General features: G+C 42.5%; 1 protein-coding gene across 2 annotated transcripts in view; it reads left to right on the top strand.

Moving 5' to 3' along the window:
• LARGE1 (LARGE xylosyl- and glucuronyltransferase 1) overlaps nt 1–27,002 on the top strand; it is a 568,765-nt gene that overhangs the window by 263,606 nt on the left and 278,157 nt on the right. For both annotated transcript variants that reach the window (XM_017504007.2, XM_037729772.1), the window contains one exon: nt 24,938–25,109. In XM_017504007.2, the coding sequence (XP_017359496.1) occupies nt 24,938–25,109 (172 nt within the window). The remainder of the gene's footprint in view (nt 1–24,937; nt 25,110–27,002) is intronic.

The following is a 27,002-nucleotide window of genomic DNA, read 5'->3' as shown; positions in this document are numbered from 1 at the left end:
TTTCCTCCTTACCCACTACAGTTGGACTCTGTGTGAAATTCCATGCTGATTTATGAAAGCCTGGAGGTGTTCTGTTGTGTTTGCCTGAAAGAAGATTTGCATTTATTGCTGCCATTTGCCTGAGGCACTGTCAGTCCTGATCATTTTGAATTAAATTCTGCATTTGAGGTCTGTCAGACGCCAGGTAGCTTGAGTCCAGATAACACATCACTGTGTGATCCTTCTTGAGGATGCTAATTCTCAGGGAAGGCGCCCCACCCCCACTTCACTGTTCATCCAGATAAAAATCAGAGTGCTTCCTGTCCCTCCCTTCTGTATGGGGGAGTTTGTCTCTAAATCACCTTCATGCTGAAAGTGTAGGATTTGGGGTCCTAACTTCATGCAAAGGTTCTCTCTCTGACCCCCTCTTAAGCCAGGGCCATGGGCCTCGTCCACTCCCTCCTGCGCCCTCACAGCAGTGGAAGCAGAAGTTCAAGAGCCAATCCCTTCAAAGCAATACTGTGTTTCAGGAATTACTCATATTCTAATTTGCCAGCTTGGACTTGCTCGTAATTTTTGTAGTTTTGCTTTCATGCCTACTTCAGTTTTATGCACACACACATTACTTGTTAACTTTTCAAATTGTTATCATGTGAGGGTTTTGAGGTTATCTAGTTCACTAAGTTGCCTGAAATAGAAATCTCCCTGTCTGTCTTCTAGAGCTCAGTTAACATCTCAAGGAAAGTGTTCTTGTCTCACCATTCTGTTCAAATTTGGGTCCCCTTCTATAGGGGAACCTGTGTCTTGCCACCTGTGCTTCATTTTTTATGACATTGATCTCATGTACTTGTTAATTACCTTTGATGCATGGGTATTGGTCATATGTCTCACGTGTCCACTACAGTGGAGTCTACACGGACGCACCCATCTGCTCTTACGTCTGCTTCCCGATTCTTAGCATGTGTTTGTTCATAATTGACTCTAACTAGGTAGTTTGAATGAAGAAGTCTTGGTAGTGATTTTGAGGCTGTTTCATTCAGCAAGGAGGAATCCCAGTAACAGATACATTAAAAGGGAAGGCCAGTAACTTATGTTCTGGGTATCCATGGTCTCTTGCTCAAGGAAGAATTTCCAGCCTGTAGAGAATAAATGGATTATGCCACAAAAGGCACTAATGTCATTGAGCATTTGAGAAATTATCAAATAGGGGTGTCACCAGATAGAAAAAAATAAGTTTTGTATGGATGGAAGGCTTGAGTTTAAAAACAGAAACATTAAACAAAACTAGAAGAATATGAAAATGTTGGTCTAAGGGTGAGGAAGGTTTCTATGTGCCCAAGGAAAACTAAAAAAAAAGAAAAAAAAAAATCTTGAAAGAAAATTCCAGTAGATTTGATTAATTGCAATAGAAAAAAAATCAAGGGAAAATTCTGAATAAACTGAAACAAAATTAAAGAACAAGTGATAAACTGGAAAAATTGTGCTTGAAACAGATACAGCATGTAATACATAAAGAGCTGTTAGAGATAAACAGGAAATAACAGGCCCACAGAAAAATGGGTAAAAGATAAGAATGAGGGAACTCCCAAAAAAATGCAAATGGTAAAAAAAAAAAAAGGAAAACTATAAATATATTCAAAGAAGGAGGAAAACAAGATTTTTATATGTATATGGGAGTCTTTAAAAATTTTTATTGATGAGTATCCATAAGTACCAACCCTCCTTAAATTGTCTATTGTAAATGAACATCAGGATACCCTTTTTGTGATGTTTTGGCAATATCTATCAAGATTCTTAAAAATTATATGCAGGTTCTGTGGTGCAGAAATTCTTTGCCCCAAGGAATCAGAGGTGGAATCAAAGGATTTTCATGGTGGTGTTGTTTGTTTGCAGTAGTAAACCTTAGACACAACCTAAATCTCAGCATGCATGAAAGAGTAGGTAAATTATGGTACATCTTTGCAATAAGATAGCTGAAGCTTTTTCAAATCATTTTAAATAACATTTTATTGATTTAATAGCAGTGGTGAATGTCGCTTGAATAGATGGAAAAAGGAAATAGTCGTGATATAATATTAAGTTGAAAATAAGACACAAAACTACTTCTCTTCAAAGTTTAAAGATGTCTGTATACAGCTAGTGCTCGACTTACGACCACGATTGGTTCCGACAGGCCGGTCGTAACACGATTTGGTCGTAAGTTGAGTAGGCTATATGCACGCGGAGATGGTAGTGCTGCCGGAAGCTGGTCCGCACTGTCGTACGCCCAGCTGGGCAACGTTTGCACTGCCAGACGCGAAGCAGTCGTGGCTAGCGATTGTGGTTGTAAAGTCGAATGGTCGTAAGTTGCATAGGTCGTAAGTCAATCAATACCTGTAGTTACATAATTATTTACAAAGGCAGAGCATATGATAATGTTAATATGTTATCTCTGGGTACAAGCATTCTCGTTTTTTTTGTTTTCATTGCATTTTGCACAATTTCTGTAATAGGACAGTTTTAAAAAATATTTTTCTCTAGACTTTGAAAGGAACAGAGGGAAGGAAGTAAAGAGAAGGTAGTGACTTCAAAGAGATAGATAATGGAAATTGAAACCTTGTTCTCCGTGTTTGGGGGGAGCATGGCATATTCACAGGTGTAAGAGCACAGCATACGGTCGGGTTTGCCTCACCTGCCTGTCGCTTCTGACTGTCATGGGTGCCACTGTTTCTGTAAGAAGGGCTTGCATGTGCTAATCCAGGTAGAACACCACCCACAAACTTCTAGAGGCTTTGTGTGCATTTGAGTACCCACCCTGTTTACTTAGGCCATGTTGGAGGTGTCTTTTGGGAACATGTGAAGTAGCATAATGGGAGGGAGGTCATAAAAGATTTACTTTTATCTCCTTTTATGCAGCCACAGTGATTCCTCCCTACATTACCTGTGTGGTCAGTTTCCTGATCTTTTATGTTGAGATCTAATGTCAGTTAAAAAGCTTTTGGTTGCAAGTTGTTGTTTGTTTGTTTGGAAATAACCTTAGCAAAATACCCTTTAAAAATCTACTAATTTTGTCTCAAATATCAAGAAGCACACAGGTTGGCAGTTCAAAGAGTGGTGGTTGTTACCTTGGAAATTTTCATGGGCTCGTCCTGGTTAAGGGGTGAGAATAAATCCAGAAGTCAGCTGCTTACAGGACTCTAGACGGGGAGAGGGGAGGCAGCCTTATTCTCATACGTACTGTCTCTCACTTCCAAAGAGGGAATCTTCTCCAGATGTCCCAGGAGACTTTGCTTCAGGTACATTGCCAGGCTGGTGTCTCAGGCTCATGACCTGTCTTCAGAGAGGACTGAGAAAGTGATGATTCTTTGTGTCTTTGCCTGTGTGTGTGTGTTTCTGTGTGTGTCTCAGAGTCTTTCTGTGTGTTTTCAGCCTTCTCAGTAGGGAATCTGAAGCGTAGCTCTCTGGATAGGCAACCAGTAGAATCTCCCACATTTTCTTTGTAAGTTTGTTGTGAGAAGAAAATGCTTATTTTGGGAGCAGAGATAATTAATATATGTAAGTAAGTTTCTCTCTCAGCTCACTCCTTTTTCTTTTCTTTTTTTGTTTGTTTTTGAGATGGAGTCTCGCTGTGTCACCCAGGCTGGAGTGCAGTGGCGCGATCTTGGCTCACAGCAACCTCCACCTCACAGATTCAAGCAATTCTCATGCCTTAGCCTTCAGAGTAGCCGGGATTACAGGCGCACATCACCACACCCGGCTAGTTTTTTTTTTGTGTGTTTTTTTTTTTTTTTTTGTGTTTACCAAGGCCAAGTCACAGGTAGTGCCACCTCATTTTTTTTTTTTGTGTGTGTGTGTGTGTGTGTGTGTGTGTGTGTGTGTGTGTGTGAGACGTGATCATGATATGTTGCCCAGGCTGGAGTGCAGTGGCTGTTTACAGGCAGGATCCCACTACTGATCAGCACGGGAGTTTTGACCTGCTCCGTTTCCTACCTGGGCCGGTTCACCCCTCCTTAGGCAACCTGGTGGTCCCCCGCTCATGGCAGGCCATCATATTGATGCCAAACTTGATGGGGACGTCCGATCGGCATAGCGCACTACAGCCCAAAACTGGACTCAAGCGATCCTCCAGCCTCAGCCTCCGAGTAGCTGGGACTACAGGTACGTGCCACCACGCCCGGCTAATTTTTGTATTTTTAGTAGAGACACGGTTTCACCATGTTGGCCTGACTGGCCTCAAACTCTCAACCTCAAGTGGTCCACCTGCCTCGGGCTCCCAAGGTGCCGGGATTACAGGTGTGAACTACCTTGCCCAGCCCACTCTTTTTCATCTGTGACTTCTAATGTAGCCAGTTTGGAGTCTGGATTGGATCATGTTAGGATTTTCTGTGACTCCTAGTATGTACATGGGGAAGGTTCCAGTTCCTTTAAGATTAGGGTGGATGGAATGCCAGTTGAGTTTTCATTTTTTTCAGTAGTACAGGGAAACCAGCTGGCTAGGAAAACTTGGTGTTAACTCTATTTAATAGGTAGCTGAATTCTCATTTGGTTAGGAGGAAGCAACTCGGGTCTCTACCTTGATACAAATCAGTCAGTGGATATGGATTTGCTGAACGTACACTGTTCTGGAATTCAGATGGGGAAAAGCTCATTCTTTTCCAAGAATTGAGTGAAAACTAATGAAATAGGGAAGAGTGTTATACCATTCATTTACCAGCTGGATAGTCACGGATGACTGCACAGAAAACGGGAGACCCTGAGCCGAGCCCTGGGGGCTACTGTGATCTCCAGGAGTGGAGGCGAAGTATGGTGTTCCCCGTGCTAGGTACATCATTATCAAGAACACAGAAGCTTTGAGGAGGAGGTGAAGAGGAGGCATAAGAACGTTTGATCTTGTTCTTTGAGTTAATGACAGGCTTTCGTTGCCTAAAGAAGAGAAGACCTTTTCCCAAGCAAAGTCCTTTACCTGTTTATTTTCTGTTCAGCTTAACTATAAAAGATAATACTCTTTTCATTAAATTTTCTATCAGAAAAGAAAGGAATGCATTTCTTTTTTCTGCCTGACACTTCCTTCTCTTTTTTACTTATAAAGGGCACAACTTTTTGATAATTGAGGAAACTAATAAACCAGATTTCTAAAACTAACATCCAGGACTGGTGAGGATGCCCATGGGTGGAAATTTGAGCCAGTTTTTATCTCTGAGGTTTCAGTATCAGTATATTCACATTTTAATTAAAAGAAAGCAAAGAGGCCGGATGCTGTGGCTCATGCCTGTAATTTGAGCACTTTGGGAGGGTAAGGTGGGCAGATCATGAGTTCGAGACCAGCCTGGCTAACACGGGGAAACCCCATGTCTACTAAGAATGCAAAAATTAGCTGGATGTTGTTGTGTGTGCCTGTAATCTCAGCTACTTGGGAGGCTGAAGCAGGAGAATCGCTTGAACCCAGGAGGCGGAGGTTGCAGTGAGCCAAGCTTGTGCCACTGCACTCCAGCCTTCGTGACAGAGCCAGACTCCATCTCGGGGGTTAAAAAAAAAAAAAAAAGAAAAGAAAAGCAAGTAAATGGAATGCCTCTATAAGTGTCTTGGAAAGTGCTAAGGGAGTTTCCAAGGTAAATACAGTAAATATCTTTCACAAAGGGTGTTCTTATGGGGGAGATCTATGTTACTGAAGGAGTAAACAAGGTGAGGGAAACATACAGCACCTACTGGGTAGGTGGGGACCCGACTGTCCTTATATATGGAAAGTTGAACTTTCATTTTGCAGTGCACAGAATCCATTTTAAAATGAATGTCACTGACCTATTCAGTGGGTTCAGGGGCAAAAGGCAGAGCTGAATGGGATAGGCATTGTTAAATTCCTTTCTGAGGTGCTACTTTTCTTCTTTATCAGGTAATTTGCAACAGGATGCCAGCTCTATACTTTGTGAGGCATTGTTTGTTCCTGAAATGAACAGCTAAGTCTAAAACCCTGACCGTAAGGTTTTCAAGTCCAGTGACCTAGTGACAGTGTGGTTCCTGAGGGCAGGAATCTTGTTGGATGAGTAGAAAATCAAGAAATAAAATGGATTTGCTTTCTCCAAACTTAATATTTTTAGCATGTGATGGTTCCCAAAAAGAAGGTGTTTTGGTGGAAAGCTACCTCCATGCCCTGCCTGAGGACCTCCTGTGGGAGTGAGTGCATTGCGAGGCAGATTGATTTTTACAGCTGACTTGACAGGATTTGACATGTTGGCTGTGACAAAAAGGTAGATCTGGGATGGTGGAGGAGAGGGACCATGTTTAGCTTCTAGAATTCTGTAACAAGCTGGTGGGTGTGTGGTGGTAGAAAGATGGAGAACATGGAGGAAGGAATGAGCCTTAGCAGGAAGAGCAAAAGTCCTATTTGTTGTGTAGACAGGGCATAATATACGTGACTGGAGCTGTCCAAAGTAGGCAGGTGCTTATACTTAATGTGGTTTTTTCCCCTGAATAATGACATAGTACAGTATCAGCAGGGGGCACAAGTGTCCCCACTCTTTAAGCACCCTGCAAAGTGGTGTTCCTGGTTGAAAGCACAGCCAGGTACAGCTTGGAGCTACAATCTAGCAGAAAGAATTCACTCTCTTCTTTTTGTGCAAGGCAAGAATGAGGGTGCTCTTGAGCTAGTGATGTTAACATTTGGTGCTCAGATACTGAGAGTCTGAACTTTGGTGGAATTATTTAGGGGAATGCTAAGGAACATCAGCTGCTAAGCACCTGGAGCTTAGAGACCTTGGTTCAGTGTGAAGTTGAGTTGAGAATGAGGTGGACAAAGTGCCTAGGCAGAGTGGAAAGGTGTCATCTCCCTTGTGGAGAGAACAGCAGCCAATGGCTAGCTCACTGCCTCCAGCCAAGAGACATGTGTTTGTACCAGTGATTGGACAGTCTTGCTTATTTAAACTTTATGTTTTTTAGCATATAAGTCTCATTCAATTCTCTTCTTATATGTTGGAGTTAAAAGTTGTCTCTTGTCTTTCTTTAAGTAAAGATACTGAGGACTTCAAACCCATTTTTCTTCCTCTTTGAAGGTACTTTCTTACCTCTAGATAATGCAAAAGTTAGGTGAAATGTGTATTCTCATGTACCAGGACAGAGACTGTTGATGCACATCCATTTTTATGAGTTTCAGCTAGGACTTTTGAGCAAGGTGTCTTACCCTCAGCAGTCATGATGTTCTGGGCCAGATAGTTTCTTGTTGTAGTGGCTGTCCTGTCTGAGGGTGTGGAGTGGCGCCCCTCGCCTCTGCCCCCCAGATCCCATAGCACCCTGACGTTCAAGTGGCGATAACCTAAAGTGTCTCCAAGTATTGCCAAGTGTCCTTTGGGTGCAAAATTACCCTTCGTATTAGAAATGGACACAATTGGCCAGGTACGGTGGCTCATACCTATAATCTCAGCACTGTGGGAGGCTGAGGCAAGTGGATCACCTGGGGTTGGGAGTTCAAGACCAGCCTGACCAACACTGAGAAACCTCGCCTCTACTAAAAATACAAAAAATTAGCCAGGAGCAATGGCGCATGCCTGTTATCCCAGCTACTCTGGAGGCTGAGCCAAGAGAATCACTTGAACCCAGGAGGTGGAGGTTGCAGTGAGCCAAGATTGCACCATTGCAGCCTGGCCAGTAAGAGCAAAACTCCGTCTGAAGAAAAAAAAAGAAGGAAACGGACATAATTGGGATGACTCCACTGTCTAGGCAAGAGCTGACCGTGAAGGTGATGGGATAGAAGGCTGAAGCACTCAAGGCAGAGGCCAGTTCAATGGATTTTTCGTTTTCTTCCCAACCCTGCGAAGCATTAATATGTTGCCGTCACCTGGTGACCCCATGGTGATATTCATTCATTACTCTCTTTCCTCATTTGGGACACTGACGGGTCACATTCTCTCTACATTCTAGCCGAAGCATGGGAAACAAGCCAGGTAAACAAAATAGCTTAGTTGATTTCTATACAAAGCTAACTTTGAATAGGAAACTTGGAAACATTTCAAAGTTTTCATCCCTGGTTGTACCATTTCGCCAAGCTGATTTTAGGAAAAGGTGCACAAAGGTATCAAAATGTGAATTTTCTTGCTGAGAACAATAGATGATACCTCACATCTTCTTAATGCCGTCTGTTTCCCACGATAAAGTCCCAGCATTAAGCGCTGGGTTAGAAGGCCCTCGGCATTATACGCGATTTTCCTGAAGGTCAGAAGGGGCGAATTTTGACTCTCTCGCTCACCGGCTGTGCAATTTGAGACAATGATGTTTTTAAGTCTCATTTTCCTACATGTAAAATGGAGATATGAGTCCCTTATTTGCTTAATTCAGACTGACTTCAAGCATCCAATGAAATACTAGATGGAAAATTGCATTGTAAATGAGAAAAAGCTGCACACGCGTTCTTATTACTGTTATCTCCGTCATCATGCCTATTATCATTTTTGAAAGATGGACGTCTTAACAGACTGACCGGTTAAGTACCCTTTTGTATACTCAGCTCCCTTGGCTAAAAACTCATCTAACTAGAATATTTTCATTGGATCTAATCACTCAGCCAGGCTGAATTCAAGAACCTCAGTGGGTTTTAAATCTGCTCACTACTGGCTAAATAACATGTTTGAATAGAAAATAGCAAGCAATGATCAACATCTTATTCAGAGGCATAATAGCACGGCTGAAACTCCCCTTTCTCATCCCCTATTATTATTAATGTGCTGTTATTACTTAATGTGGATTGTGTCCCACAGTGTGCGTGTTACCTTTACCTTATATGTATACGTAAGTCCTGCCCTCCAAAACCAGCCATTATAAAGGAGGAGAGAAAATCGCCGCTGGTAACATGTGGTAAAGGACTAGTGTCTCAAGCTCACTCACTTTGATCACGCCTTTATTCCACCTGTCACATAATGAAATATTTCTTCCTTCTTGATTCAGAATGAACTAGCAGCTCGATTCTGTCAGGTCCTCTGCTGGGTGTTTTCCTGTACATCATCCCATTTTCAGGCCGACAGAGCAATAGGTGGCATTGTGTCTGCCTTACAGATGCAGAACCTTAGATTCAGAGAAGGGAATTGACCACACTCCAGCTTATGTTGAGGGCAATGCTCATGTCATCATTCCATGTTGCTTCTAAATTAAGAATGCTTAAATATTCCCAGAGGATTAAAAAATACGTGTGTGAACTCAGCTTGGATCTTGGTCTTCTCCAGTTAGAATTAATTGATTGGCTCATTTCCTAATTGTTTTGTACCTCAGGCTTGATTCCACATAAGAACTACTTCCTACGTGTTGGTAACACAACACCCCCAACAGAATGGTAGAGGCCACTCACACACGTTAGCATTGCTTGTGATCCAAACCCAAACAAGCAGCAATGCCAGGCCCTACCACTAGATGTCCTAGTTTAGTTTTTCCTGGGCAGGCCCAGTAGTGAGCTCATGTGATTTCAAAGTGTAGCCTGCCCTGGGCTGGGGCTGCAGCAGGTCTTTTATCAGTGTCCTGAAGAAGAATACCCAGGCTACACTTGGCTTTTGCTCAGGACCCTCTGTAACGTGCAAATGCTGACCCTTAGTTTCAGAAGGCTGAGACTTTGCCTGGCACACTGTATTAGTCTGTTTTCACTCTGCTGATAAAGATCTACCGGAGACTGGGCAATTTACAAAAGAAAGAGGTTTAATTGGACTTAAAGTTCCACGTGGCTGGGGAAGCCTCACAATCATAGTGGAAGGCAAGGAGGAGCAAGTCCCATCTTACATGGGTGACAGCAAAGAGAGAGAGCTTGTGCAGGAGAACTCCTCTTTTTAAAGCCATCAGATCTCATGAGACTTATTCACTGTCAGAACAGCACGAGAAAGACCTGCCGCTGTGATTCAGTTACCTCCCACCAGGTGCCTCCCACAACACGTGGGGATTCAAGATGAGATTTGAGTGGGGACACAGCTAAACCATATCACACACTCCTTGGATAGTAAAGTACGGAAGTTAAAAATCCATTGTAACAAGCTTGCTGGGTCTGGACATATGTTTCCAGGCTTCCTTTCCTGCTTTGTATTTTGGTGTGAACAGTGTTTTCAGTAGAGTGTTAGTGGCCACTAGCAGTCCTTAAGAGACCGGAGAAACAGTCATACTAAGAAGGTGTGTGACTCTGTTGTAACTAAATTGCAGTGTTCGTTTCTGCTAACAGTATGAGCTCAATCTAGTAGTCACCTTTGTCTTTTCTTATTTTCCTTCCTGTCTCTAGGTACAATTAATTTTGCTATGTTCCAGGAATGTTGGTTAGAGTTTATATACAGCTTTCACTGCCTAATAATCGTGTGAGTATCATATTTGAATCAGTTTCCAGAAATGATTAAGGTTGTTGGAAAGAGGCAAATCTGATTTTTAGTCCCAGCTCCTGTAATTCTTTATAATTGGATGATATCCTTGATGTCTACATCATACACAGTAATAAAGGTTATTGTGTGAATTAAAAGATACTTGTAAATTGCTTTAGTATAGTGTTACATAGTAAGCATTTAGCAAATGTTATTGTTACTATAAATATGATAATATTCTCTCCCATTTAATGATGATCTTCTTAAGAATGAGGAACATTTTTTATTTACTCCTCTTTCCTTAGGATCTTGTACAGAATTTGGCACACACAGTGAATGTTTAAATAAATTTAGTCACTTTTGGAATTAGGTAATTTTTTTTTTAAAGGTGATTTAGAGCATTAGGTGTTCCTTTGATCGGTAGCCAAATCCCCAAGTAGAAGTAAAGGCGTAATGGAATTATCTTGTACCGTGCACCGTCTTTTATAGTACTTTCTAAGGGTGACATTCTTCCCTTCTCCATTCTCATATATGATAAATTCTAAATCTAGACAGGTTAGACAGCCATCCTCACAATCTGGTTGCCTTGACAACCATCATATTAAACAGTAAGGGCCTGTTGTTGGGGGGGTGAATGTCAATATAACCACAGTCTAAATCTTCTGAAGCAGGGCTTCAAGGTCAAGGTTAAAATATTTGAAGTTGCAATAAGACCTTTGGTTAATGTTTGTTAGATGTATGACAAGAGCCGAGTGAAGCCGTCATCTTTTCAGGGTAACCAGTGAAGAGGCTAATTTTGGCTGTCAGCCAGAAGAAATTCGGACTGCCATTGACAAGGTTTTTCTTTTACTATATACCAGGAGGCTATTGCCTTCTGTGTGTAGTGAAAGCAAACAATTTTGAAACCAACCAGAAATTAATTAAGGGACATCTCTGGGTCATCATCCTCAACCCTCTTTGCCTGCTTGGAAGCTGCTGTCCTGTGTATTTAAATTCACCTGCAAGGTAGATCTCCACAGCTGGGAACAGAGATTGTCACAGGCAAGGGCGTCAGCTACAAAGTGCTACAGAGCCCTCTGAAAGTGAAAAGCAAAGTGCCTCATTAATGCAGAGCAGTGTGAGGCTTCGTTAATTGCAGCCTATGTGGCTGCCCTTTTTAGATGGCTCCATGGGAAGACGGAGGTAAGAGTGGAAGAAGGAATGGTTGCGAGAGCGAGAAATCGCTCCCCAAATCTCCAGATGCGCTTTGACTACAGAGAAATGTGTTTTCTGATTCAGATGCCTTTTGTTGAATTTCAGAAAGGCAGGAAAGAACTGGTGGATTGGGCAGAGGCTAGGATCAGGAAGCAGGTTTTTGAGCTGTGTGTGCTTTTGCCCACTTCTCTGTTTTGTGGCTATTTCAGTGTTGCATGATCCTAGAGGGTGGTGTTTCTTCACCTGTTTTTAAAAAGTATCACTCCCCCCTCCTCTGTGCCTTTTTGTACTTTTTATTTCCCTGATTAAACCTCTGACATGAGATTTTAATACCAAACCATTGGAATATCTGATTTTTTTTGGGTCCCCTCAGGAATCAAGTTTTGTGTCTGTTAAGAATGCATGCAGTAAAGTAAATTTATGGTAACAGAAACGAAGTCTTTTTTTCCACCTGCATTTATTAGCAGAATGATTATATCTATTCTTAGCACTTTGAACAGGAATTAAATATAATTAAATACACATGCACATGTATAGTCACCTGTCTATATCTGTGGGTCCTGTATTCTTGGATTCAACCAATCAAGACTTGACAGTATTCAGGGGCAAAGAATAGATGGTGACACCTGAACTGAACATGTATGGATATTTGTTTTCTTTTCAGAAAACATACACTCCTAACAATACAGTGTAACAGCCATTTACATGGCCTTTACATTGCATTAGGTATTAATAAGTAATCTAGGGACGATTTAAAGTATATGAGAGGATATACCTAGGTCATATGCAAATACTACACTGTTTTATATCCGGGTACTTGTGCACCTGAGGATTTTGGTATCCTTGGGGGTGCTGGAACCAATCCCCGACAGAAAGTGTGTGTATACCCTCACGTATGTATCCATGTGCATACACGTGACTTTAAGCTAGAATTTGGGCCCAGTTTAACCAATGTAACTTCTCTCTAGGCCGTACTTTTGCATCTGTGTCGCTGGTGATGTCCATACACGTGAGCATATTCACATACTTACAAAGACTGCAGATAGACAGGTTATGGCACACTCTGATAAAGCACCGTGTCATCTAACTTAGGACTAGCACAATAGCACCAAAGCCACCTGAATGTCTTCACCATCCCATGCCTCAGCCTCCCTCACTCCCACTGCCTATCAGGGTAAACCACTACCCTGACAGCTGTAATCATCCTTTTTGAAATTATTTGTTACGACTCCCCAAACTGTGTTATTATTTCCTCAAAGCAATCATCTGGCACAGAGCTGTACACTTACAAGTCTCTGAAGTGTTTGTTGAATGAATGAATGAAGAATAAATGAAGCAGGTTCATCAGTATATCCCTGTCAGAAGCAGTGGTTCTCACTAAGTGTTGTTTGTGTAAATGCATTGTTTTACTTTTTAAAAAACTCTTCATTGAATGCCTTCCATGTGTCAGACACTCTGCTAAGTATACGTACATAAATACATACTGTGCACTGTAATAAGAATTGCAGCTTCTAAAAATATTAAGATCAGGCTACGCAGGAGCTAATGCAATTTTCTCCTCAGTGCATTGAAAAATCTGTTAGTTAGGAAGGCAGCTATATTTCAGGAAATTAAACCACTGTAACAGTCCAGTTCACAAATCAGAACTCCCAGTGCTTAAAAATGCTCCATTTCATAGCATAAAGTATGAGGGATGTTCAGGCAATCTATAAATGCTCCAGTGACCAATCCCCTCAAGCTTTGCCAAGCTAAATAGAGGATGCTTCTTGCTGGGCAACGAGAGAGGCAGGGCTTTTGTGGCACTGAGATGAGGAGGGACGTGTCTATAGATTCACGATCACATTCCCTTGGTGCACTTTGCCTTTGTCATCATTCTGGAATTACCTAAGTTTAAAAGATGGTTTCTCAGTAGACCTCTGAATAATGTGCATTTTAGGTGCAAGCCAGCTAATCTTTTTTTGGGCTAGGGTTGTGTGCTCTGAATAAATGTTTGTTGATGCTTATGGCAGATTGCTGTCACTGACAAAGACCAGCTTCAAGGCTCTCACAAGGTGTCCTTCTAAGTTACTAATGTAAGAAGATGCAAAATATGTAATTCAGTTCTCCTGTTGATGGTGGTTACTAATAATTTTGCTGTAGCTGATGTAGAGCCGCCTGTATTGAAGCAGGACTTCTAAATTTAAAAAGAAGTACAGCCAAGAAGCCTTCTTGGCCTCACTGTCATAAACTACCTGTGAGATATAGAGATAGCTAAGGAACTCCTGATGTTACATCAACACTTTTATTAATATTTGAGAAAGATCTTCTCTCCCTATAAATCCAACCAAGTGTCAGTTTCAGAGGGGGCATTTAAGCTTGGGGCTGTCTTGTGACTTGTTTTTGAACGATAAGCTGGTTGTTGATCCAGTGTAAATGATTCAGCCAAGAAGATTTTGAGAAATAACATTTTCTGTGTCTCCTAACTTGGTGTTTCTTAGAGTGTAATCTATGGATGCCTGCTTTCGAATTACCCGGGGTGCTGATTTTAAAAACCACAGATTTCTAGGCCCTACCACAGATCTAATGAATCTCTCTCAGTAGGATCCTGGGAATCTCCATTTTCACCAGGCTTCCTCCAAGGTTCTGCTGCCTCCCAGCTGCCTTCTGTTAATCTTTCCTCTATAAATCATTAGAGTATATTCCAAAAATATAGATGAGATCATATCTCTTAGCTAATCAAACCCCTTTTGCTTTTCCCACTGTCTCTGGGATATTATCCAGCGCCCTTTTGCGTGGCAGATGGTCTTGGTCCTCTCCAGCATTTGACCCTGTCCTGCCTTTTCATATCCATCTCAATCATTTTCAACTCTAAGTTTTTTCATTAAGTGTATCAGACTACTTATTTCACACACGCACACACGTTTCTATCTTTGTGCCTTCATTCACCTATGATGCTTTTCTCCCAGTATTTGAGAATCTCAATTTTCACCTCATTTTTCAAGCCCAAATTTAAAGTTTATTTCCTCTGGATATCTCTATCTGATTCTTGTCTCTCCTTTCTTACCACTCCTCATTAATTGTCCTTCTACTGGACCACTGCTGTACATATCTCAACCAGCCAAGGGCTGAAAACCAGGAAAAAAAAAAAACAGATGGTTGCATCTATATTGAACATGTATAGACTTTTTTCTTTTGATTCCCAAAACAATATAACTGTTTGCATAATTTTTGCATCTTACTAGGTGTTATAAGTAACCTAGAGATGATTTAAAGTATACAGGAGGATGTTCATAGGTCATATGCAGCCATTGCACCATTTTATATCAGAGACTTGAGCATCTCTGGATTTTGATATCCAAGAGGGTTTCTGTAACCAATACCCCACAGACTCCAAGAATGGTGGTATTTGAACTTTATCACAGTCCAGTTCATACCATTCTGTAATTATGGATGTGGTAGCCAGTTTCCAAGATGGCACCCAGTAATTCCCACCCCCTAGCATTCATTCAATCATGTGTGTACTCCCTTCCCACGTTGCATAAGCTTACCTGTATAACGGATAAGACATTGCAGGAGTGACGCCATGTTGCTTCTGAGGCCAAGTCTTCAAGATAACCTTGCTTCCACCTGCTGTCTTTTGGACTGCTCGCTTTGGGGGAAGCCAGCCAGCATGTTGTAAAGACACTCAGGCACTCTGGAGTGGTCCATGTGGCAAAAACCTGAGCCTTCTTGTTGACAGCTGGCATCCGCTGCCAGGCACACATGTGGGACCCAGCGCAGAATTAGATCTTGCAGCCCAGAGCGAGTATTCAGATGACTACCACCTCATGAGGAATCCTAAGAACCACCCAGCGAATACACAACCAGATTCCTGACACACAGAAACCATTTGAGTTAATAAATAACTGTTGCTGTTTTAGGCTGCTGCATTTTGAGGTAACTTGTTGTGCAGTCATGGATGCTGAATATCCACTAGACCATAGACTCCTTGAGAGCATCAGCCGTGTTTCTTTCATCATGGACCTGCTTCCTCGCTCTCTTCAGTACTTGCTGCCCCATATTAAGGTGTTCCATAAATGTTCCTTTAAATGATCTCAACTGAACTAAATAGGGGTTTCCCTGTGCTTCCGAGGGTGAATACTCACAAACGCAGATGACTCTTTTTGTTGTTGTTTGAGACAGAGTCTGGCTTTGTTGCTCAGGCTGGAGTGCAGTGGCTCCATCACGGCTCACGCAACCTCTGCCTCCTGGTTCAAGCGATTCCCCAGCCTCAGTCTACCGAGTAGCTGGGATTACAGGCACCCACCACCACACCCAGTTAATTTTTGTGTTTTTTGAGACGGAGTTTCGCTCTTGTTACCCAGGCTGGAGTGCAATGGCGCGATCTCAGCTCACCGGCAACCTCCGCCTCCTGGGTTCAGGCAGTTCACCTGCCTCAGCCTCCTGAGTAGCTGGGGTTACAGGCACGCGCCACCATGCCCAGCTGATTTTTTTACATTTTTAGTAGAGACGGGGCTTCACCATGTTGACCAGGATGGTCTTGAACTGCTAACTTCAGGTGATCTGCCCACCTTGGCCTCCCAAAGTGCTGGGATTACAGCTGTGCAACAGCAGATGCCTTTAATAAATGTGAATATTGTCTTTTGTGCTAATGATCATCAGTCATAATATCAACAGTTAACAATAGCCAGTGCTTATATATAGCACCAGAATTCTCACAATCCCATGGAGCACGTGCTGTAAATAGCCCCATTTTATAGATGAAAACTGAGGTACATAGAGGTTTAACTTCCTGCTCAGAATAACCCACACAGTGAATGATGGAGCCAGGATCCAAACCCAGACAGTCTCCAGATTGTGTGTTGTTAACCATTTTATTTTATTTTTATTATTTATTTTTTTGAGACAAGTTCTCACTCTGTCACCCAGACTGGAGTGCAGTGGTGCAATCTCAGCTCACTGCAACCTCCACTTCCCGGTCTCAAGTGATTATCCTGCTTTAGCCTCCCAAGTAGCTGGAATTATAGGCATGCGCCACTATGCCTGATTAATTTTTGTATTTTTAGTATCGATGGGGTTGTACCATGTTGGTCAGACTGGTCTTGAACTCCTGACCTCTAGTGATCCACCCACCTTGGCCTCCCAAAGTGCTAGGATTACAGGCCAGTATCATTAACCATTTCAGACACTCATATTGAGCCCTTATGTGGCAAGCATTGTGCTAGGTTACTTGGTTCTCCTACCTCATTGAATGCTTCTCCAAACCTCCTGCAACGTGTATTATTTTTTCTATTTTATGGGTGGGGAGATTGAGACTTAGCAAGGTGACCTTGCCATGCTGTTTGTGCTAGAGTCAGGATTTGGAATCGGGCCAGCCAGACTCCAAAGCTCATTTCACAGTCTTCTTCCAAGGCACTCACCAATGTCTCTGTCCCAGCATCTCGAGCCCCGCCTCACTTCTATTCCTTAACAATTATACGCTGAACATATAGGTTGGTTGCCAAGACAACCACTCAGAAACAACATGAAAGGCAAATGACTTTTCAAACATTCTACAGCTGGGATGACTTCTTTTTTTTAATTTTTAAAAATATGTCAAGGTGATTGGTAGTCTACAGCAAAATATTAATATGGATAAGAAATCTACTTTGAGCAAAAAATATTTTCACTATGGTAGAGGAGAGCTTACAGATTACAAATATAGTAACGCCTTAGGAAGGAGGCAGGATATGCTACTTTTACCCTTTTTACAGGTGAGAAAATTAAGTCCTGCAGAAATTTGGAAGGCAGGAATGCCCAGCTTTACAGACATTTTACCTCGTTGTCTGAAAAACTGCTTGGAGAATAAAGATGTGTCTGGTTGGAGGCAGAGTCTCAGTCCTGATCCTATAGTAAACCAGAAGAGTGAAGAGCACATCTGAATAGACTAGGGTCACTGGAAAAGGAGGGGAAGAGAAACACATCATTCCGGAGTAGAGTATCTACGGCTGAGGGAATGAAGGTTGAGGTAAGGAAAAGGAACCTCAAACTTTGAGTACTAAGATAGTAATTTACAACCTTAGGCTTGTTAGGAGGGGTTTAAATAGGTTAGCCCATATAAAGATCTTGCCACAATGCCTGACACCCAGCATGGGATGGGTATATTTTCTTTATTTCCTTCCCTTCCTCCTTTTCTGTCTCTCTTTCTCTTTTCTCTCTCCCCCACCTTTCTCTTTCTTCCTCTCTATCTCTTCCTTTCCTTCCCCTTCCTCCTTCCCGTTCCTTCGTCCCTTCTTCCTTTTCTTTTTTTGAGACGAGGTCTTGCTCTTGTGCTCCAGACTGGAGTGTGGTGGTGCACAATTTTAGCTCACTGCAACGTTCACCTCCCAGGTTCAAGCGATTCTCCTGCCTCAGCCTCCAGAGTAGCAGAGATTATAGGCGTCCACCACCATACCTGGCTAATTTTTGTATTTAGAGTAGATACAGGGTTTTGCCATGTTGGCCATGCTGGTCTCGAACTCCTGACCTCAGGTGATTGCCTGCCTCAGCCTCTCAAAGTGTTGGGATTACAGGCGTGAGCCATATGCCTGGCCCGTGCTAGGCATATTTTCTGTTGTTAACCTTTACTGAGGTATCTCAATAACTCCTGGAAATCCATACCTTGAAGAAGAAGTTAGCATCATTTCTGGACAAACCAGCCTCTTTTTCTTTCTCTTATCTATCAAAGATCAGAAATGTGTGGTCACCCTTGAGACATGGCTTTCCTCCGTCTCATGTGTTGTGGGAAGTCACCCTTAGAGGTGTGTCCACTGTCCAGCCCTCTGCCTCCATCCTCATACAGCTAATCTGGTCAACTTTTCTGTGGACCACCTGGCATCAGATGTACCCTAGAATCATTTGCCCCACCTCATCGATGCTCCCCTTTGGGTCTACCTGGTAATTGGCAGCTTCATCAGAAAGTCAAATTTCCCTTGGAAAGCATCCCCCACCCCCCACTTTACATAAAACCCTTAAAACCTGGAGTTGCCTGTGCTCCCTTTAGGCAAGTGAATTAGGTGCTAATCTTGGGCATGACTGCATTTTTGCTGATTGAAGTTTAAACCATGCTGCTTAGAATTATTGACAGCCATTGCAAGGATAATAATCTGCCCATTAAAATAAACTAACTCTCATTTTTATTATCGTTTTAATTACATGAAGCCTTTGGCATGTTTATAATGATGAAGAACATGGTAGGATATTGCTCTGTCAGGTGTCGTCTTCTCTACAGGATGCTCTCGGGTAAATCTGCAGGGCGACCTCCTGGTTTCCTCAGCCTTCTTTCGAAGGTGCTCTTCTCTCCATTGACCCCCAGATGTAAAAAGTCCCTGGTTGGACTGAAGTTTGTTGCAGCGTGGAAATGAGATTAATCAGTGGGGAGAGATCGAGAGACTGCCCCAAAGGTTGCATGGCTAATCGCTTCCACACGCTTTTCCTCCTCCTCAAATCCAGAGTGTGCTGTCCAGTTTTAGACATCTACCAGGGGGAGGGACTCTGCCTTTTCCAGATTTCAGTCCGTGATTTTGTTATTTATTTTTTTTATGGAAACATAGGACAAGGTGATTCATGACTTATTACCCCTGACAAAACCATCTGCATTCTTGACTTCCCCTTTACTTTCTTTTTTTATTTATATTTATTTTTTGAGATGGACTTTGGCTCTGTTGCTCAGGCTCAAGTGCAGTGGCGCAATCTCGGCTCACTGCAACCTCCGCCTCCCGGATTCAAGTGATTCTCTTGCCTTAGTCTCCCGAGTAGCTGGGATTCCAGGCACTTGCCAACACACCCAGCTAATTTTTTTTTCTTTTTTTTTTTTTNTCATGTTAACCGGGATGGTCTTGATCTCCTGACCTCGGGATCCACCCGCCTCAGCCTCCCAAAGTGCTGGGATTACAGGCATGAGCCACGGCGCCTAGCCTATTTTCAAAGATACCCAAATTTGCTGCTTTTATCCTGCCTCAAATTCTGAGTCATCTGAACTTTGGTACTGCTGACAGGCATGCACCGAGAGAGGAGAAGCGGGCTCAGCAGGGACCTGTTGCTTGCCCAGCATGAGGCCAGATGCTCTGCGTCCCCCTGTGAATACTAACATGGTAGGTCTCCATTTTCCAGATGAGAAAACTAAGACTGCAGGTGGCTATGTGGGTTACCTGAGATCACACAGCTCATTAACAGTGGAACCAGTTCTGTAGCCCAGGCTTCGAGGCTCAACAAACTGTTCCTCTTCATTTTGCTTTATTGACCCTGGATTTTAGCAGTCATGAACGCTTCTGCTCCTAGGTGAGGAAAATGTCAGAGGAAAATGAACTCAGGCCTGCTTGACTCCATAGTCATGCACATTCGTTAAACCATTTTTGAACAATTACTATGTTGTTACTACGGTAAAAAAGACATTGTCCCTGCCTCAAGGAGTTTCAGTCAAGTGCAGGAGAGGGGCATGGAAAATTGAACCCAGCAGGATAGCATGCTGCGCTAGAGGAAGGGAAACAGCTTGCTTCTTGCTTGGGGAGCCCCTGATCCAGCCTGGAGCAGTGGGGGTGGTGGTGGCTGGGAGGCAGCAATTTCTAAGTTGAGACTTGGAGGAGGAGGAGGAGAGAGTGGACGGAGGTAGGGGAAGAGTCTGCTGGATGTCATGCCGTCCCTAAGAGGGTGAGCCATTTGTAATAAATGTACCTGCTTCTTATCACACGTTCTTTCCCCCAAATTCCTTAATTTTCCACCTTTTCCCAGGGCTTGCTTTCTGAATACACTCTCAACCCAGTGCCTCCTTTACGACTAGTTGAACACTTGGACTTAATTGATTATGTATTAAGTTGGGGACTTGGAGTGACATTCAGGACTGGACTCACAGTGAGATTAATTTATTCCCGTAGTCTTCCTGTTTTGCAGTGTATCTGAGTGCCTCACATGTATGTTAAAATAAAACGGAGAGTCAGGGCAATCTAATTAGACATCACTCTGATGTTCAGTCTTCACCCAGCTCTCCTGCTTTAATGGTAACCAAAATAGATGAATAAGTTAATCAGAGGTCTGATAAAATATCACAGCTTTGCAGCATCGACTGATGATTGCCAAGCTTCGGTTCACGCAGACAGAGGAGAGAGGAAACTGAGCTGAGGTCCAAAGGCCAGGGCTTTCATGAGGAAGATGTTGATAAAGCACATGGGAGGGAATTCCTCACTGAGTTCTCGGATCTGACGGCGATGTCACGTCGGGAAGCTCACTCCAAAGGAAGAATAATGTCGTTTGGGGAAAGAACGCAAACCTTCCCCTGGAAAATTCTGACTCTTGGAGCTTTGCATCTTGCTTGCTGTGGGATTGTAGACAAATCACCTTCCTTCCTATGCGTACCTGCCATCCATCCATCCATCCATCTGTTCAAGATACGTATTTTTGTACCTATGATAGACAAGGCGTTGTGCTTTGATCTTGTTGTTGATTTAATTTGTGCTCGCGTTAGCGGTATGACTCTGCTGGTTCTGTGGGTTTTTCTGTCTAGATCCTCTCTCTTGCCCTTACCCTCACTTTATGCTCCATGAGGCTAGGCATAAAGCATCTCTAATCTTACTTTCGCTCTGGCTTCTGTTAGGGTTGACTGGAGGGTTGCCCTTCCAGGAGGCTGGTAGGCAGGAGGAGGAGAGTGAGGTTGAGATTTGTTTTCCTGTTCCTGGCTTATGGGTTGCCACAGGTAGGCTGTGTCCCTCTGCTGGATGTCACTGCTTCAGCCAGGTGGCCTTACTCATACAGCGATTATCTCTGCATTCCAGCGTCTGCTGGCCTAGGCCCTTCTGGCCTTGGGGTAGTAACAGCACCGAGTACTCTTCCCCTCCTTGAGTAACTGCACATTGCTTGTTACTGCCTCTAATTCTGCATACTCTTAGATTTAAAAGTCCTTTTACTAAATCTTCCTTAGATTCCCCAGGAGAGTGTGCTGTTTCCACCCACACCCTGCCTGATAGGATGAAGTAAGTGTAGCAGCATGGATGGAGCTGGAGGCTGTTATCCCCAGTGAACTGACTCAGAAGCAGAACATCAAGTATCACATATTCTCACTTAGAGGTTGGAGCGCAATGGGCACAGGTGGATACAAAGTTGGAAATAGTAGACACTGAGGTCTCCAAAAGAAGGGAGGGTGAGAGCTGGTTGCGGGGTGAAAAATTACCTGCTGGATACAATGTTCAACATTCAGGTTTGGTCTTCTTGATGAAATTTTACCGGGTGCATTTAATTTGTCCTTGTGTTAAGAGTATGATTCTGCTGGTTGTGTAAGGGTTTTCCTTCTACAAAGGAGGAAAAAGGGGGAAGGAAAGGAGGAAAGGTAGAAGGCCATTCTCCACCATGACACAATATACTCATGTAACAAATACACGTGTGTACCCTCTGCATCTAAAATTTAAAAATTTTTAAAGTCATGACCTTTTAAAGGGCAGAAACTCAGAAAACCTGAGCAAACCTGTCCAAGGTGACATGGCGATTCATTGGTGATACTGGAGTCTAAATCCTGGCCTGTCTGACTACAACGCAGGGTTTTTTGCTCTCCTCCATCACAGAGACCCTTACCTTCAGCATGAAGCACTGAAAGAGGCATTGCTATCTAATACTCGGAAAAAGGTAGAGGGATCAGGAAGAAGGGTGGGAGCTTGTTACTGTGTATATTTTGTGTACCGGGTCCTTGAGTCCTTTCATATCTTTTAATTTTTATACCACCATGTGAAGTGGTCATCATCTCTATTTATCCAACTTTTAAAAATGAGCAGCTATGGCTGGGCATGGTGGCTCACATCCGTAATCCCAGCACTTGAGGTGAAGGCAGGCAGATCACGAGGTAAGGAATTCGAGACCCGCCTGTCCAATGTGGTAATACCCCATCTCTATTAAAAATATAAAAATTAGCCAGGTGTGGTGGTGTGAGCCTGTAGTCCCAGCTACTCTAGAGGCTGAGGCAGAAGAATCACTTGAACTCAGGAGGCAGAGGTTGCAGTGAGCTGAGATTGCCCCAGTGCACTCCAGCCTGGGTGACAGAGTGAGACTCCATCATCACACACACACAAAAGAGTAAGTGCTACTACAAGAAAAATTAGCCAGGCACAGTGGGTCACACCTGTAATCCCAGCACATTGGGAGTCCAGGGCAGGTGGATCACAAGATCAGGAGTTCGAGACAAGTCTGAGTACATGGTGAAACTTCATCTCTACTAAAAATTCAAAATTTAGTGGGACGTGGTGGTGCATGCCTATAATCCCAGCTACTCAGGAGGCTCAGGCAGTGAACTTGCTTGAACCTGAGAGGCGGAGGTTGTAGTGAGCCAAGATCGCACCATTGCACTCCAGCCTGGGCGACAGAGCGAGACTCCATCTCAAAAAGAAAGAAAAAAGAGAAACGAAGAACTAAGCAACCACATTTCTTTTTTCCAAACATCACGATCTGGTAATGGTGGGAATACAGGGACACAGGAGGCCGATTAAGGGAAGCTATGAGACAGCTTCCCCATACTAACTCAGGGGACTCATTCCAACTCTGAAACCCACTCCATTTTACAGGTAAAGAAACTGAGGCTTAGAGAGATCAAATGCTCTGTGTGGGGCTAGAGCCCAGATTTGAACTCCTGTCCTTTTCCCCATCCTCCATGATACCTGGGTGCAAGGTGACAGGGACTCAGACATAGAGTTAGGGATTCTTTTCCTGGAAACTGACACATGGTGTAATAGTTCAGTACATCAGTGTTTTTTTGTTGTTGTTGTTTTTTTTTCCTGGTCAAAATTCTGCTTATCTGAGCAAAGGACCATTGCAAAACTAAGAATACAGAGTAACTAAACAATATTGTCAAATAAACTATGAACATGACAGCATTGTATGGAGTGGGTCACCTGAGTTAGCACGGGGTCTCATAGCTTTCCTAAATCAGCTTCCTGCACACCTGTTTCCCACCATCACCAGATCATGATGTGTCTGACAAAAAAAGTGTAATTGCTTGATTTTTCTTTTACTAGCTGTTGCTCATTTTTAAAAGTTGGAAAGCATAGATCAGTTAAGTATACATATATCTGTATATATACACATAAATTTGTGTGTGTGTGTGTGTGTGTGTGTGTGTGTGTGTGTGTGTAAAAGGAGGGGGAGAGAGATTCTCATCCACAAACAATTACTATTAATTATTTGATGTCTTGCTGCTATTTTTTCTTTCTCTGCATAAATTTGGGTGCATGTGTTTCATTTGGTTTGATTACACGTAGTTGTTTTTAAGTAAAAGCAATTTTAAAGCTTCCTTTTTTCTCCTTTCAACATCATATGCAGGTTTTTAGAAATTATATCTTAATCTACATTGTTTTAAACAGTTACATAGTATGCAGTCAGACAAAAAGTATCATGTTTGAATTAATTGTTCTATTTTGGGGCTTTTTGATGGCTGCTCTTTGGTAACGTGGTGATAAACATCTTTGGGAATAAAACTATGGTGTTTTTGTTTTTAAATACACATTTTTTTAAGAATATACCCTCAACATGGTATTGTAAGAACAAAGGAGATGAATATTTTTTGGAATCCTTATAAGGTGGCCATATTCCCCATTTAAAGGGTTCTATTGGAAGTGTTACTCTCTTGAAAATAAGAAGTGTGCTTTGGCTCACAGGGAAACTCCCGACAGCAGTTAGATTGGGGCCTCTGCTCATGATATCTTCATAAATGACTGTGCATATGTGAGCGCTTTCATGACACTGGTGCTTTTATTTTTATCCTTGCCTTTGGACACAGAATGGCACCCGTGTGTGTGCCTCGCTGATGACTGCGCATTTGCAAGCCACTGATTGCTCCATTATATTATGTGAGGGTCACGATTTCAGTGCTCCATGGGTGGTTCATTTCTGTCCTATATGTGTGTCCTCTGTTGCTGTCAGGTAAAGAGTGTTGGGTTGATTATGACTAGGTCCTCCTTGAGGGCTTATCTGAGAATGAAGAAAAGGCAGTAGTACTAAACTGTTCAGTTACAGCTTTGAAAGAATAAATAAGCATAAACTTTAACAATACCATTGCTTACTAATCTCAAATGACGCATAAATGGAACATGATTTAAAGAAATATACATACATAGGAACAACTAGATGCTGGTTGCAAAAGTGTATGTAGTGGGATTCAGTTTTTTGACTCTAATGTTTTCGTATATCCTTTTTTTCTCCAATGGACCTATTAAATTTCTATAATAACAAAAGTTTTTTTTTTTTTTTTTTTAACTCTCAACATACAGGGTTTGCAGTAATGTTTCATAACTATTACTTTTCCTTTCCCTTAATTCAGATACATTTTCCTCCAAAAAGCTTCACATGTCAAAACGCAAATTACGTAAATCTTAAAACAAAAAATTCATTTATTCAACAAATTTTTATACGATACCTTTTGTGTGCTAGGCACTATTGTGTTTCAGCAAAGAATTAACATAGTGATTTTTCTTTCTTCAACTCCCTCTCTGCCCTCTTCTGTCTAGTCTGAAGTTTCCTGGATCCCCAATAAACATTACTCTGGGATTTACGGTCTGATGAAGCTTGTCCTGACCAAGACTCTTCCTGCCAATCTGGAGAGAGTCATCGTCCTTGACACGGATATCACCTTTGCCACCGACATTGCAGAGCTGTGGGCTGTGTTCCACAAGTTCAAAGGTAATGGTAGCCCATTTGTTTTTTCCTGATATTTTTGTAGGTATCAACATGCCAAGAATAGCGGTTCATTCTTTAAAAACGGTGAGGTCACCTCGAATGAGGTCGTGCTAATGCAGTGGGTAAGGAATTACAGATCTGGTGGAATATCAACTCTGCTTGGATTTGAAAAATATTAGAGTAAAACAAATTTGTTTACATTTGTTTAGTAAATGAGAAGATGTTTTTAGCAGAGAAATAGCAAATGTATATATTTCATATGCAGATAGTGGAGTGTTCACATACTTGTGTCGGGACGTGTGTTTGTTGGTTTTCTTTTTATCGAAAGATGGTCTAATTGCCAAGAAAGCCTGTGAAGTAGTAGAGATGAGTATTGATTCTAGAGATTTTAAAAATGTTCTTACGGCTTTTGCTGTCATTAACGTTGTGGTTTATCCTTTTAAGGAGATGTATGTGTTTGGCTTTACAAGACATGCTTTCTAGTCTGGTGGGTTTCTTTATAGCTGTTATTGTAACTCTTATCACGGCCTCAAGATACATGAGAGTACCTAGTGGGAAATGGGGAGCTCAGTAGGTATACTAACTGTGGCATGGATGTGTGAGAGAAGTGACAGGTTAGTACAGATCTTAGGCTATTATTTTAATACTCCTCTCCCAGATGTCTTTTTAAAAATTACATTATTTTAAAAACTCTTCTAGATTGGGTGAGTACCATGATAAAGAAATTCAATAGTGAAATTTTTACTTCTTGTTTTTTTCTCTGTTTTTAATTGCACACTGGCCTTTTCTGTGTTAAAAATCCCTTCTGCCTTTCCTCGTAGCTCCATATCTTGTGAAAGTGAAATACTTCTTAATGATTTTAAGTCACAGAATTTTCCTAAGTCGCAGGATATTCCTGTTGGTTTCTATTTCTATTCATGAGCAGAGGGTGAATTTCCTTGCCTGCCCCGGTCACTCTCTGCTTCCATCTCAGGGCTTCTGAGCTCTGGGCTAATTGAAGAAAGTCTTCAGCAAATCATGGAAATGGCACTCTGATCCCCAGGACTCTTTGCCTTATTGGGATCAAAATTTACTTTTCTTATTCATGTCAATAACGACCCTAATAAAGATATCATTTAGTACTACTGAGTATGCCAAAGCTCTCTAATCTTCAGAGAATGTGTGGACGTGTCCTTTTGTTTCATAAAGAGGCAGAAGCTTAGAGGGATGCAGGCTTCTCCCAGAGTTGAGATCAGAGTGCCTGTGTCTTGCCTTCCATCCGCCGCTCTTTTCAAGTCCCCATATCGTGTCTGCTCGTTTTCCTCTTCCCGATCACAGTGAACACATGAGGGGGTAGTTTTTCTGTAATTACATGGTGTTTTCTTCATATTATTATGCTGATGTTGAGTGTTCAGTGATGCATGTCTTCAGCAGGTGTTTATTGCATCCCTACTGGGTGTCGGGCAGTACAACTGGTTCTGCAAACAGAGGGATGAGTAATGAGGGGACAGTGAGAGTTGTCGCCTCTCCTAGAGGGGTTAAAGAAGGGAGCTGGGAAGGCGTCACAGAGGAGCTGTAATTGTGCTATCTCACTGGGTGAGAATGGTGGTTGTATGCACTAGACTCCCACAGTCTCCTTTGGGAATAAAGGCCTTATTACCCCAGCCTCTGGGAGCGGCACCTGCAGAGGGGGCTGTCGGGCATCAGCCCTTTTTGCAGTTGCCTCAGTTGAAGGGAGTGGCCGTGCCTGTGGCCACACCCCTTCCCCCCTGCAACATCATGAAATGGCTGATGAACATGGCATCCTGCAGCACTGGGAGACTGCCTCACAGGCTGATTTCCCCCTCTGCCCAGGCCTGCTTACTGCTCTTCCCTTTCTTTTTTTTTTTTTGAGATGGAGTTTTGCTCTTGTTACCC

Source organism: Cebus imitator, unplaced genomic scaffold (genome assembly GCF_001604975.1).
Source record: "Cebus imitator isolate Cc_AM_T3 unplaced genomic scaffold, Cebus_imitator-1.0 Scaffold317, whole genome shotgun sequence".
In the NCBI taxonomy this organism is placed as follows: Eukaryota; Metazoa; Chordata; class Mammalia; order Primates; family Cebidae; genus Cebus; species Cebus imitator.
The sequence above is the reverse complement of the archived record's forward strand: the minus strand, read 5'-3'. Positions and strand labels throughout refer to the sequence as shown.